The sequence below is a fragment of the Colobus angolensis genome, unplaced genomic scaffold (genome assembly GCF_000951035.1).
Source record: "Colobus angolensis palliatus isolate OR3802 unplaced genomic scaffold, Cang.pa_1.0 Scaffold90, whole genome shotgun sequence".
NCBI lineage: Eukaryota > Metazoa > Chordata > Mammalia > Primates > Cercopithecidae > Colobus > Colobus angolensis.
In genome coordinates, this window is record NW_012122932.1 from 4,463,342 (window position 1) to 4,477,993 (window position 14,652).

Here is a 14,652-nt window from a genome sequence, read left to right on the forward strand (position 1 = left end):
CTCCTCCACCCTCAAGGCCTCGGCCTCTTTGCTGTACAGCTTCCCACTCTCCCCATCCACCCCCACCAGATCTGCCTCTCCCCTGCCCTGCTCCACTGGCCACCCATGATGTCCCATGGAACTCATTCCCTCCTCTTCTGTCCCCAATCTGTGCTCCTTTGCTCCCCAGGGAGTCCCGTCCCACCTCCTCCTCCCCATCCATTGCTATAACCTCAGTCCCTAAAACCACACCTGGCACACGGTAAGTACCTGGTACTATTTGTTGAATTACTAAGTGAATGCCATTCTTATGCTTAAAATATTTGGATGCAGGCTGGGCGCAGTGGCTCATGCCTGTAATCCCAGCACTTTGGGAGTCCTAGGAGGGCGGATCACGAGGTCAGGAGTTCAAGACCAGCCTGGCCAATATAGTGAAACACCGTCTCTACTAAAAATACAAAAAATAGCTGGGCGTGGTGGTGGACTCCTGTAATCCCACCTATTCAGGAGGCTGAAGCAGGAGAATTATTTGAACCTGGGGGTGGAGCTTGCAGTGAGCCGAGATCACACCACTGCACTCCAGCCTGGGCAACAGAGTGAGACTCTGTCTCAAAAACAAACAAACAAACAAAATTTGGATGCTTCCCCATGTTATCAGTAAAGGAAAAAGGCCAAAATCCTAAAATGGCACATAAGGCAGAGGCTTCATGACTCTACCTCTTCCCTCTCCAACTTCATCTCTCACCCTTATCCATTCTCCCCATGCCTTCCTCCTCAGGGCCCCAGACCAACATCCCTCTTCTCCTCCCTCCTCCCACTCATCACACATCTCGGTCCTGGGAAGGAAGCCTGCGTCTTCTAGACAACCATCGCTGAAGGCATGAAGGAGCCCTCTTGCAGCCATCCCAGGCCCTGTGGGCTGGTGCTCAGCTTCCCGCTCAGGCTTTAGTCACACAAAAGTGTCACATCTGCCTTGGCTCAGAGCTAGTCTTCCACTCAGGCTGTCCACACTGTCTGCCCAGATACACACTTGCTCAGAGAATGTGTATGCATGTGTGGGAGCACAGGTGAAATGAGGGGATGAAAGAAGCCCACCCATTCACCACAGGGCAGGGGACAGGAGGCAGCCCTAGACAGGCACGTGCATGAACACGCCCAAGGACCTGCATACACAGGAACCAAAATGCCTCACATGGCCTTTGGAGCCCTGCCTGCTCTAGATCTGCCAACCCCTGTAGCTCCATCCCACAGCACTTCCTTCCCCTTTATCTGCCGCCCTTCCAGCCCCTAAGTATCCACACACTCGATCCTCCAGCCAGATTGAGTTGAATTCCTTTCATTTCTAGGAACTCATTTTGCCTCTGGGCTTTTACACAGGCCATTCCCTCTGACTGGGACACCATTCCATACCAGGCTAACTCCTAGTCATTTTTTAGGTTTCGACCTAAAGGTCCCTTTTCTAGAATACTTTCCTGGATCCCATAGCTGGGTATGGGACCCCTTCTCCCTCCAGGCTTTGCCCCTAATGTGGTGATCCCGGGGGAAATTGCCAAGTTCCTTGTCTGCCTTCTCTCTCTGGACTATGGGTACTAGGAGGTCCAGGCAGGGTTGAGCCCTTTGACCTTTTTACTTCAATGAGAAGTTGGGTCCTCATATTTACTGAATGAAGAAGAAATATGAATAAATGAAGCACATGCATACAGGTGCATGTAAGCATAAGGAGGGGCAGGTAAATACACAAAAGCATCAAGACACTAGTAGGCATTGTTCATATGTGCAGAAATTACACATGTATGTGTACCTGCTAACAGATGTACACTGTACAGCAGGCATATGTGTATGGGAATTATGCTTGTACACTTTCCTAGAAAGGTGTGCTCCAATTATATGCTTACAGATATGCACTATGCCAGTTTGCTTGCATGCAAAGGAATTGTACATGCATTGCTTGTACACATGTATAGGAATTGTGCACCCACAGGTACATGCATACAGACATACACTGTGGGTTTAAACAGATGTCTGGGGATTAGGCATGCTCATGTACATGGCTTACGAACATGTGGTGGGTTTACACACATGGACATGCAGAGTGCACACGTGTATGCTTATACACATACACTCTAGCTTTACAGGAGTGACTGGGGATTGGGCATTCTTCAGTACATGATCTACATATCTACACACAAAGGATTTGCACCTATGTTCAAGGAACAGGCATGCTCATTACATGGCTTACGACATACATAGAGTATATGGACACCACACTGAAGGGCATAGTGCTATTCATATCCATGGTTTATAGACTTGTGTTTGTACGCATGTGTACCCATATTGTGTATGCTGGAACATGTTCCTATGCATGTACACGGCAGGGTTTCACGATGCTCCTGTTTGCCCCCGGGCATGCTAACTCCTTTGGCTGCTGTGGGTACATGGGCACAGCACCAATTAGGCAGAGTTAAGGTAGGGGTTGGGATCATCAGGGGCCACCGAGGCTGGGGACTCACAGTGTGGCACCACGATGACCTCCTGCATGTCCTGGCCCACAGCGTTGCGCAGCGTGCAGCGCACCGACAGTGGCCGATCCACGTGCTGCAGACGCAGTGTGCTCACCACCTCAAACTCCTGCTCCTCCTCCCAGTATGTCACGTTCGTCTCCAGCTGGCTCTCCTCTTCAGAACTGTTCCCCAGCAGCATGGGCGGCAGCTCGCGTGGACACCTGCCAGGAGAGCCGGTAGGGTTGCCTGCCAGCCCCTTCCCCTTGCAGACAAGGAAACTAAGGAGAAAGTGGTGGAAAGAGGCAGGACGTGTCCAGTTCCTCTGTCCCACTGCCTGGTTCCGAGCGGGCTCCTCCTGTGCTCCCTCTACTGGTCAGCAGGGGGTGCTCCCAGCCCAGAACTGACAGTGCTGATTGCAAAATCCATTCTTACTTGACCCTCGGGGTCACACAGTGTATAGGGTAGAGGCAGAACGTGCACTGAATCCTGCCTCTGTCCACTACATTAGAATCAGCCTGGCCAGGAGTGCAGACTGATCTACAGGGCCGGTGAGGTCTCTGGGGCTCAGACTCTGCACTTTGCTAGGCAAACTGCCCAGGGGTAAAGGTAAGGAAAAGCGACCACTTGGGTCGTACAGAGTAGGACCAAGGAGGTGGTGACCTGGCCGACGAGGCAACGCTATGCCTGTAACAATATGCCAAGAAGAACGAGCGGGACTAGATAACCTTCACGAGTTTTTTCTAGCCAGCTGGGGGACCCTGGGCAACTAAGGCCCGGGTCTGCTCACCTTTTGAGGTCTCTGCAGGCAGACCAGATGATGTTCGGCTGGGGCATGCCCCGGCCACGACAGCGGACTGTCTGTTCCCCGCTGTCTGGGTGGCTCTCACTTAGCTCCAGCACGCGGACAGGGACTGCATGGAGAGGACAGTGGGTCAGGAGGCGGGAGAGTCAGGACTGTTAACAGGACAGGTCCTCGGGGAGGACCCGACCCAGAGTCCCTCTTGTGGGAGGAGGGATGTAGACTGCAGGTGAACATCAAATACCAGGAATCAGTGTGAAAATCAGTGGGTTCCCTTCTGGGTACTTCAAAGGGAACGCCTCAGCAGGGTGCTAGTCTGTCTTTACCACCTCTCTGAGACTTGCTAATCTTCCCTTTTAACAAAGGGAAGCTAGGCCTCAAGCTCAGAGCCCTGGGCCACCAAGCACATGAAGCCAGCATTTAATAGCATTGTTTGGTCTTCTCTGAGTTTATTTTAGGGGTTGCTTTATATTTATGATATATGATGCCAATTTTCCACATACATTTTGTCTTTCAAAATAAATTTATTTTTAGAAAGTTAATTGACAAAACATTAAGTCATTATCATGTCATTCCTCTGCTCAAAACCCTGCCATGGCTCTTCATTTCAGTCATAGTGAAAGCCAAAGTCTGCAGCAGGCCCACAAACACCTATTCGATTTGCCCTTCTCCCAGCCCCCACTGCCCTATCCCCATTCCGACTTCATCTCCGACCTCTTTCCCCACCAGTCCTGTTCCCACCACACAGGCCTTTCAGCGACTGCTCTGGCCTTTGCACTGCCCGAGGTACCCTTTCCCCAAATATCCATTGAGCTAATGTCCTCACCTTCTTCAAGTCTTCATGCAAATGTCACTTCCTCAGCTCTGATCACTGTATCAAATGTGCAACTCTCACCATTACTCTGCGCCCCACTCTCAATCTTCCCTACCGGGCCCCTGTTTTTCCTTTCCCGCAGTGTTAGTTACCTTCTAACCTATGTAATTTGCTGGAATTTGCCTCCCTACTGTTAGTGTTTGTCTTCCCCTACTCGGATGCAAGCTGCACAAAGGCAGGGAGGGAAGTTCAAGAACCTTGAACAGACAGGCATATAATAGTTGCTCAATAAATACCTACTGAGTTAATAATACAGTATAAGTGGAATGTAAGAAGGAAACATCATGGCCTTGGTACCTAAGCACCTGAAGTTTTGGAAACACCAATCTAGCCCAATGGCCTCCTTATACAGCTGGGGAAACTGAGGCCCAGAGGCCAGGTTCACACGGCAGTGGGTCAGTGGCCTAGAATTCATCTCCTGAGCTCCAGGGTCCCTCTCCCACCCTCCTAAGGGTGGGTGGACAGTGCAGGAAGGGAGAGGGAATGGGAGCAGGGAGGGGAAGCAGAAGGGACATGGGGAGGGGCATGCTCATCACCATTGATCTGTAGCTGGAAGGAGAGCTGGACCTCAGCGTCCTCATGGAAGGCCCGCATGGTGTAGTGGCCAGCCTCTGCCACCTTCACCCGAACAAGTGTCAGCTCTGACACATACCTGGGGAGCAGGAAAGGCAGCTGTCAGAGTCGGAAGGCCTCTTGCAGTTCTCCCCACCCTCCTGGTATAAACAGGAACAAGGACCAGGGAGCGGAAGGGCTTGCCAAGGTCATCTAGGCATTAGTAGCAGAGCCAGGACTCAAACCCGGTCTCATAAATCCTCACCCATAGGCAGTTCCCCTAAGCCAAGAGGGAGGGTTGAGATGGACTGTGGGTGGGGGTGGGGAGCATTGAAGGGAAAGTCCTATTTCTCTCCCCTTCAGAAAGGTGGACACTGCTCCATCCTAACCTATCACAGTCTCTATCAGCCAGGAAATCTCTAGCCTCAAGGATACCACAGGCCATGAGTGGTCTGCCTGGCACCCTCTTCCCCAGTCATCTGCCCGTTTACTTCTTGGCTGCTACTGCCGGCCCCACCCATCACAAGCACAACTAAACATCTAGGTGATCATCTGACCGGCGTCTGTTTCCTCCACTAGACTAGGAGCTCTAGGAGGGATGAACTGTCAGCTCTGGTCGCTGCAGCATCCCTAGCACCTGGCACCTAATATGCTCTCAGAAAGTTGGGCCTAGGTTTGTGGCTGAAAGCCAAGGGCTGCCTGGCAGCTGCAAAGAAAAATAACTTCAAGAATGGGGTGGGAGAGCGAGCTGCTCACCGGGTCTCTGACACGTTGCGCGTGGACAGGGCGATCTCGCCAGCGCTGGAGTCGCCCAAGGTGCGGTTGTCTTTGAACCACAGGACGGTGGGCGGTGGGTAGGCCTCGAACACTACCTGCAGTGTCCGGCTCCGGTGCAGCTCAGCAAATTGTAGTGCTCCCACCTCTCCCAGGAGCCGCACGTAGCCGCTCTCTGCAAGGGGTGACCGTCAGGGACAGGGCCCTGGGGGCAGGGCACCAACTGAATCCCAAAGGAGGCCAGCCTGTGAGGCAGGGCTTCAGGCCTGCGGACCCTGCTGGCCATGGAGTTTCCCAAGCTGAAATTGAAATTGGGCTGGGGACGGGGCCTGGAGAAGGGGCCGAATTTGGGGCTGATGTGGATGTCGGGGCTGGCTCCCAGGTAGGGACCAGAGTTGTACTAACAGTTCTCTGTTCTGGGTCAGTAATGTGGCTGATTCTGGGACTGGTGATAAAGTTGAACTAGTGGTAAGGTTGAATTTGGGGATGGGGCTTCCTGGACCTGGGATGGCAGTTGGGCTTGGAAGTCAGGTTGGGGCTGGGGCTCTGGCTAGTCAGAAAGTCTAGGTTGAGATAGGGTTGGATTTGGGGTTGACACTGCATTTTGGTTTGGGTTTGTCTTGGTATTGGGGTTTTGGTTGGCACAGAGGCTAGCCAGGGCTGCACTGGAGTGTGGCTGACTATACCCCGGGGCTGTGACATGCGGTGGGTCCAGCTCAGACTGGGGTTTGGGCTGAGCCCAAGGCACGCACCAACCACAGTGATGTTGATGGCCTTTTCATCCTGATGGTCGTTCACACTCTCTGTCACATTGCAGGTGTAGGTCCCCGAGTCTTCTAACTCGGCACTGGGGATGTGCAGGATGGAGCGGATGTGGTAAGGCATATCCAAGAGGAAGTCGGTCACCGGCTCCACCAGCCGCCCACTCTGCAGCGACAGGTTGGGCAGGCCCCCCAAATCAGGAAGGGCCGGGGGAAATCAGTTTGCAGTTCAGATACTCACCCCTGCCTGGCCCCTCCTCCAACCCCTGCCTGGCCCCACATTACTTCTTTGCGGGGGTACGTCCACTCGAAGTTGACCACCTCATTCCCGATCACAATGCACATGAGGGTAATGTTCTCACCCTGGCGGACCACAGTCTGCACTGCATTCACGGAGACGTTGATGGATGACACTGGTGGAAAGAGATTGGCTTAGGGCTGGGGAAGTCACCACCAGCCACTAGCACTTCAGCTTGGGGATAGGGTAGGGGCTAGAGAGGGAAAGGATGACTGATGTAGAAGATTCATTCATTCAACAAATATTTACTAAATACCTACTACATGCCAAGTACTATTCTGGACACTGGGGCAACAGCAGTGAACAAAATGGACAAAATCTCTGTTCTTATGGAGCTGACGTTCTAGAAGGGCTAACAGACTGGAAATCAAAGTACACTCTGGAGATCTACGTACAGGAGAAATGTATTGAGCACATATCACGTGCCAGGTACTCCCCATCTTTTATTTTATTTAATCTTCACAATGATCCTATGAGGTAGGCAGTCATTATTATACCCACATTACAAGAGGGGAAGCAGGCTCAGAGAGATTACGGGCTTTGTGTAAACTTACTCAGACGGGAAATAGCAAAGCTGGGATTTCGACCCAGCTGGCTCAGAAGCTCGTGCCCTCACCAACCATGTTACACAGGCCAGCTCTGCCACTATCGAATTCTGCGACAGAGGATAAACTCCATCCTCTCTCTGCACCTGAGTTTCCTCATCTGCAACATGGGAAAAACACTATCTCCCTTCCAAGGCTGTGGTGAGAATCCACGGGGAAGTGGAGTCGCACACTTTGTAAACTGTAAAGGGCTATTGCTCTGTGGAGGGTTATACTTGCCTCGGCTGAGCATCAGGCCAGAAAGGGGGCTCACCCTGGAGTCTGTAGACATAGTAGGCATCGGAATCCACCTCCCTGTCCCCAATGGTGGTTTTGCAGATGTAGCTTCTATCCTCAAAGATACCAGAAAAGCCACGCTGGTGATCGTAGGGAACAGGCAGTGCAATGTCCCCTTTCTTCTCGTGCAGTGTCACCACCAGCTGTGGGTCTGTTACTCGGCATGGAATGGTGATCTCAGTTATTTCCGTGAGAAAGATGAATAGTTCCTCGGCGTCATTAGGGAGGAAGCCCACGGTGGGATCTGCCAGGAGTGGAGCCATGAATGAGTCAGGGAAACCGGGTTTCTGGCCATCCCCTGAATTGCTGTGTGGCAAGTCATTTGCTGTCTCGGGCCCTCTGTCGCCCCGTCACAGAATAGGGACGCTCCCAGAGAAGCATAAATCAAATGTTAGAGATGGTCCCTTCCAGCTCTAATGTTTGATATTGACAGCACCAGGGTAAGAAAGAAGGCAAGTCACAAGTTGAAATGCAGCTGATATCTGGAGCTTGGAGAATGGGGAAGACGGGATGTAGGGTCAAGAGGGAGCAGATTGGAAGCAGCTGAGAATATAGAGTTCTTGGGAGGCAGGAATGGGGTGACCGGCAGGGATCAGGCAGATCATCCAGACCAAGGAGTAGGGGCGAATACACTGCCGGACTGAGCCAGGCTGGTTCCATGATTGTCTGCTTTTCTAGGATGGCTGCATTTCACAACAAACTAAAGCACTCTCTGGACTTCCCCCGATGCCTCCAGTTGAAAAAGGGGTAAGGAGTGGGCACACAGGCTGGGGACCCTTACCTGGCACAAAGATGTAGAGCCGTTTCCGCTCATCGGGCTCCAGTCCACGGGAGTCATTGTAGGTGCAAAAGTATTCTCCCGTGTCTAGCCCAGTGAGGTTGGTCAGTGTCAGCACACTGGAGAAGGTGCTGTCCTGGGCCTTGGCCATTTCCTGTGGGGGCTTCTGGGACATCCGTTCCCACACCACGGGAGCTGAACCCGAGCAGGTCAGAACAAAGGTGCTGGAGACATTAAGGATAAGCTCTGGTCCCGGGGGTGTGATGACCAGGCCCTGAGAGACCTGCGGTTCCAGCAGTAACAGCAGGGGCAGCAACAGCAGCTGGCCTTTGGGAGAGGAGGTATCAGACATCAGGGCACAGGGGCCTCAGCACCTCTCGCAGGGCTGAGCCTGTGAGGAGGCCACATATGCACAGCCCTCAAGTCCTTGAGGAGCACAGCTCCTTTATCCGACAGACAGACTGGGGCTCTCCAGTCATGGCTCTGAGGATCACTCGCCCAGCTCCAGGGCTCTAGGGATTCCTCCAGACTGCTTATGTCAGTCCCTTTAGACCCCAGCCTCTGAATCCTTCAGCAGTGCCGTGTGTAGGCAGTAGGCACCAGAAGGGGCCAGGAAATCCTCGGGAAGCAATTCCCTGGCCTCCAGTTCCTGCATTGCTTCCCAGGTCACTTTCTGAGCCTCTTCCCTACAGCTCCCCGCCCCCTCCCCTGACTCCCCAGGTTCTGCCCAAGGCCCAGAGGTGGCTCTGGGTGGGAGAGCGATGGGAGGAGGGGCTCAGGTAGCTCAGAGTGGGGGCAGGAAAGATGCTGAGGCCCCTCTGGGCTGGAGGGGCCTGGGGTTGGGGGTATGCGTGTGTCAAGTGATTAGTTTCCCTCCATGACATCCCCTGAACAAGGATTTTGCAGGCCACACCCTCCATGCCCCCTGGTGATAAAGATCAGGAGGGGAGGTGGGCAGTCAGGCAGCCAGTCCATCTGACAGCCAGCTGCCGGGCAGGCTACTGGCTGGTCATTAATTTCTGGGTCAGCCGCTCAGCCCCTGCAGAGCCGAAGACATGTTAACAGACAGGACTGAGGGGTGGGGTGTGCTGAGAAGCCCAGCAGGGACTTGGAAGCTCCCAGCCAATGAGGGGTCCAAGCCGGGTGCTGCGGATCTACCAGACCGAGGACAGGAGGCCAGGGGTGTGTGCCAGAAGGTGGGATGGGGTCTGGAGGACCAATCAAAGGATGTGAGTTGATGGTTCTGGACAAGCAGGGGCCCACTGACGCTTTGTGAACTGAAGGGCTGGCAGCTGGAGGCCTCCACAGAGCCCACTGGAAATCCCGGAAACTAAAGCTGAAGAGCAGGGCAGTGTGCCTGGTGCTTCACGCCCTGCCACCAGCAAACATCACTCCTGCCAGCTCCAGGGTTCCACTCCGCAGCCCTCCCAGCTCCCCTACCTTATCTCCCATCTACCTACCTTGGAGGGCCAGAGCTGGCATCGCACCCAGAAGCCGCATGGTGTCCTGCAGAGTTAAAGAGGAGTTTAACACCTGGCCCAGGGCAGATGGAGGCAGCGCCAGCAGCTATCTCACCACCTGGCTCCTGCAGAATGAGCCCCAGCTTGGGCCACCGAGCCTTCATGTCCGAGGGGCTGAAGTCAAAAGCCACCACGTTCCAAGCCTGAAAGGGCATTCAAGACCACAGGCCCTCTCCTCTCCACCCCAGACTCAGCCTTGGGGGACCTGGCCTTTGCTTTGGCTCTGGTTGTGACTCTCATGTGGCCCCGGCTGCGTCCCCAGCCTCTCTGCCGGCCTTAGTTTCCCCGTCTGTACAGTGAGGGAGGGGAAGTTGGGCTGGATGGTGTCCAGAGGCCTGCCAGCTCTGACAGCCTGTCCTCCGGGTGACAGTTCCAATACCAGGCTCTTATCTGCCAGGACAAATATTTGGGAAAGTGTGATGAAAGGCCTGGGAGGAGGAGGGGGGAGGCCAGAACCCAGAGAACTCCCGCAGCTCCACAAGCACAACAGGAAACGGAGGAGGCTGTGGGCTGTGGGAAGGGAAGCCGGGGAGCCGGGGCTGTGGAATGTGGGAGGTGGGCCTGGACCCCTTTACTCAGCCCAGAGCATACAGGGAGGTCCAGGGGAGAGCGGCTAGGGGCTGGGCCCAGGAGAGGTCCCCTCGAGCAGCCAGGCCTCACAGGTCCTTGGAGACCAGTGAAGCCAGGCTCCCCACCTCCACCCTCAGGGTGCAGATGGAGAAACTGAGGCTCTGAGAAGATGAGAAATTTGCCCAAGATTCCACAGCAGAGCCTGTCTGAGAGGGAGACAGAGAGAGAAAGACCTGGAATGATAGAAACAGAAAGAGACAAAGACGCAGAGACAGAGAAGAGGCGCCCAGAGAGACAGCACCAGAGGCGCTAAGAGACAGAAGCACTAAGAGAGACACTAAGGCAGAGGCACTAAGAGACAAAGACAGAGACAGACTGAATGGGGGCAGCCCTTGCTCTCCTCTATCTTGGAAGACACACCTCGGGTCCCAAGAGACCACCAGGAGCCAGGGATGCCAAAGTCTGCCTGTAGCATTGGCAGGAAGGAGGCCAGAGGACGGGGGGTCGCAGAGCATGAGCTTTGGGAGATGATGACGTGACGAGGCAACAAGGAGCCTCCTCTGGCCGTGGGGCTGCCCGGCCTATCCTGCCTCTGAAGGCCATGCCCAGCTTGCCCCCGCCTCCCCATCTCATCCCTTTTAGTTTTCAGTTTAGGGCTGCGGACTGGGTTCAGGCCCCAGCACGCCACCTCTTGTACCATCACTCTCCCTGTGGCCTAAGTCCCCAGCTCTGGAAGTGGATGATGGTGAGTGCTGCACCTACCAGGGCGGCATTCACATGTCAGGGGTGGGACAGAGGCAAGGCTCCCCCAGCCTATGGACCCCCAACCTTAGCTCTGCCCAACACCCCATGAAACAGTCTGAGCAAATCAGCTCTTCTCCTCCCCGTTCCCTTTTGGGCTGCCTGCCTGAAGGTCTCCTCGTTTCTTCCTCTCCCTCTCTGATCTGCTCCTGACTCAAAGCCCAGCCCTTCTGATCCCCCCTGCAGCCTCTGCTCACCACCATCCCTCTGCCCCAGCCCCTCCAGCTGGATGCCAGGCCTCCTTGGTCAGGAGGGAGCAGCGCCAAGGCGGAGCCAGCAGCCCCCACAGAGGCCCATCTGCCCCTCCATCGGTGCCCCTCTGGCTGCCCCCTTCCTGCTAGAGATCTCAGCCAAAGAAAATCATTAGCAGCCGAGGCTGGGGGAGGGGGTCACTTCAGCCTCCCTGCCCCTCCTCTCCCAGTCTCCCTGGCTGGCCACACTGTTTATTATTCTAAAGGAGGAATTTGGCCGGCTGGCCAGGAGAAGGGAGGTCACTGCAGCGGGGCTGGCCTGGCTCTGGAAGTCTGGGCTGGCCATGTGGGCTGGGCCTTCATGGCATGCAGCCCCCGACCCTGCTCCCATGTGGTACTCCATCCTCTCCCCTTCAGAATCCCTCCTGCTGGGCCTGGGGCTGGGGGTAGCTTAGAGACTCTGAGCTAGGGGGGATGCTTTTTGAATGGGCAGCAGAGGCCCAGAGAAGGACAGAAGCATGCCCCAGTCGCACAGCAAAAAGGCAGATTCAAGCTGTGGGGAGGGGACAGGCAGGCAGTGTGGATGCTGTGGGGAGGGTGTAGGCATGCCAGGGATCTCAGACTGGCTTCACTATGAATAGAGCAATCAGCTCCCCTCCTAAGCGCCCTGGGACCCACTACCAGACTGAGCGAGTCTCCAGCCTCTCTGGACTCTGCTTCCCCATCCATACAGAGAGGTTGGCAGGTGTCATTTCAAAGAACTGTCCCTATGGTGAAGCTCTGCCTTTTTGACTGGCCAAAGAGAAGATTCTAGTCACCATGAATCTTCCTGGGGTGTTTTGAGGAGGTGGGGGCTAGTAAGCAGGAGGGGGTTACGTTCCTGAGGCTAGAGTCACATGAGAATCCACCAGCCCTCTCGCTCCACGGATGGAATTTCCACGACTATTCAGCCACAGATTTGCTGTGTGGGCTTTGACAAGTTGTTTCCCTCTCTGGGCCTCAGTTTCCCCATCTATACAATTAAGAGTTAGACAACAGGCTGGGCACGGTGGCTCACGCCTGTAATCCCAGCACTTTGGGAGGCTGAGGCGGGCGGATCACGAGGTCAAGAGATTGAGACCATCCTAGCCAACTTGGTGAAACCCCGTCTCTACTAAAAATACAAAAATTAGCTGGGCATGTTGGCGCGTGCCTGTAGTCCCAGCTACTCGGGAGGCCAAGGCAGGAGAATCACTTGAACCTGGGAGGTGGAGGTTGCAGTGAGCTGAGATCATGCCACTGCACTCCAACCTGGTGACAGAGTGAGACTCTGTCTCAAAAAAATAAATAAATAAAAATAAAAAGAGTTAGACAGCAGTGTTTCGGGGGACTTTCCGCTGGTGATGTGGAACCCCAGGAGGTGGAAGGGAAAGAGTGGCAGGGACAAGAGGCTGGAGGGCCAGGGAGGGCAGAGTAGGGCTTAGGGCACCCAGACATGACCTCCCAGGCCATCTTGGATGACTCCCTGACACCCCCCATTGTCCACCCAATGCATTAGGCCTCTTTGTGCTTCCCAGAGGCTGCTCTGGTTCCAGCCAATCCCAGGGAGGCCCAGGCAGCTGACTTGGTGGTAGTGGGTTTGCCTGTGACAACTTCCCCTCTTTAGGAGGACTGTACTCCAGGGAAGGGCCACCTAGGGACAACCTGGATGTCACAGTCAGAGAGCAGGCACTCCCCGCATCTGCTGTACTCTCCTGCCCAGGGAGGCCTCTAGAGAGAGGGAGGGGACCCCTAAGTGTCCCCCTTTTGCCCATGAAGAGAGTGCTGTGTGCCAGGAACCCCTCCTGATTCCTCCTATTCTGGCCAGGTTGTAGGCTCAGAGGCCCAAAGTGGAGGTCATGCCAGCTCCTCACGTGACTCAGAAGGACCCCCACCTTAGGGGAGCAGAGTGAGGACCCCAAGTCCAGGGGAGCAGAGTGAGGACCCCAAGTCCAGGGGCACAGAGTGGAACCCCAAGTACAGGGGAGAGAAGTGGGGGGCCCCAAGTCTAGGGGAGTGGAATAAGGACCCCAAGTCCAGGGGATCAGACTGGGAACCCCAAGTCAAAAGGGAGCAGAGTGGGGGCCCCAAGCCCAAAGGAGCAGAGTAAGGACCCCAAGTCCAGGGGAGAGGAGTGGGTGCCCCAAGTCCAGGAGAGCAAGCTTCCTTGGGGAGTCATTCTCAGAGCCCCAGACTTCCCTCCTCCCAGTACATACAATTCTCCACTCCTTTCCCACCGCCTTAATCTAAATAAATCCAGCCCATCTTGGCCACATCCGCCAGCAACAGCTTCCCTCCCTCAGGGTCCTGAGGCTCCCACGACACAGGCAGGCCAGGGAGGGGGCCCTGCATTGCTGTGGGGTTGATGGGGGGAGCCTGCACATGGTGAGCACATACACACAGTACAGATGCACAGATGCCTGCCTACGCGCTTCCTCGCACGCTCCTCTGAAACACACATGTATGCAACAGGCCATGTGTGTGCCAAGCCCTCATGCAGGCACTAAACATGTGTACACCCACACAAAACACATGTGTGCAGCTCCCACTGTGCCCAGCACCCGTGGAGATGCACCCATGTGCAACAGTTCACATGTGTATGCAGCACATACAACATGCATAGAACATGTGCACATAGAACCCCAAATTCACCTGAACACACAGCCATATGCATGAACAGACAAGCCAGAAAGCCCGTGTTACTGCACCAGGAGCCATTCTGAGCATTTGGCATGTATTGGTTCACTTGATCCTCAGTCAACTCTATGAGGTACATACAGTGATCATTTCCATTTTACAGGTGGGGAAACTGAGGCAGGGAGCATTTAATAACTGGGCTAGGAACGCAGAGTCAGAAGGGGTAGAGCAGAGATTAAAGTGAAGTGGTGTGACTCCGTGCTCTCTGCCACCAGCTCCACCGCTTCTGTGACCAACGTGCCTGTTTAGTTGGGTCTGGGGAGAAGGCAGTGGGGACTGATAGAAACAGATGGATTTGAGAGTTACTTAGCTGAGAATCGACAGGACTGGGTGATTTAATATTGAGGGGCTGGAGAGGAAGGTATGCACCTCTGTATCTGGCTTGGAATACTGGGAGGCAGGAATGTGTGTGTGTGTGCGCGTGTGTGTGCACACGCGCGCGCGCACGCGCATGTGCTGAGGGGAGGATGCCGTTTTCTGAGATGAGAATAAGGTCAAAGAGCAGGAGTGAGAGCTGCGACTGAGCAGGTTTAGGATGGGGAGGGTCTGTGGGCACTGAGGGGACAGTGGGATGCTCAGCCTGGAGGCCGGGAGCAGGCCGGGTAGAAATAGCAGTGAGATGAGAGAGAAAGGGCCGTGCTGCAGGGAGACGGGGGTG

At 54.7% G+C, this 14,652-nt stretch overlaps 1 protein-coding gene across 3 annotated transcripts in view; it reads right to left on the reverse strand.

Annotated features, from left to right (window-relative positions):
- The window catches only part of PDGFRB (platelet-derived growth factor receptor, beta polypeptide), a 42,040-nt gene that overhangs the window by 13,398 nt on the left and 13,990 nt on the right, over positions 1-14,652 (reverse strand). Inside the window, exons 1-10 of one of the 3 annotated variants that reach the window (XM_011931551.1) lie at positions 10,057-10,088; positions 9,658-9,703; positions 8,201-8,524; positions 7,397-7,663; positions 6,526-6,653; positions 6,232-6,406; positions 5,462-5,654; positions 4,690-4,805; positions 3,268-3,391; positions 2,490-2,701 (exon numbers count right to left, since the gene is read on the reverse strand). In XM_011931551.1, coding sequence (XP_011786941.1) covers positions 2,490-2,701; positions 3,268-3,391; positions 4,690-4,805; positions 5,462-5,654; positions 6,232-6,406; positions 6,526-6,653; positions 7,397-7,663; positions 8,201-8,524; positions 9,658-9,697 — 1,579 coding nt within the window. In that variant the 5' untranslated portion in view covers positions 9,698-9,703; positions 10,057-10,088. Of the gene's footprint in view, positions 1-2,489; positions 2,702-3,267; positions 3,392-4,689; positions 4,806-5,461; positions 5,655-6,231; positions 6,407-6,525; positions 6,654-7,362; positions 7,664-8,200; positions 8,525-9,657; positions 9,704-10,056; positions 10,089-14,652 lie in introns of those variants that run through there. The other 2 variants (XM_011931550.1, XM_011931552.1) reach the window with 2 other exon arrangements.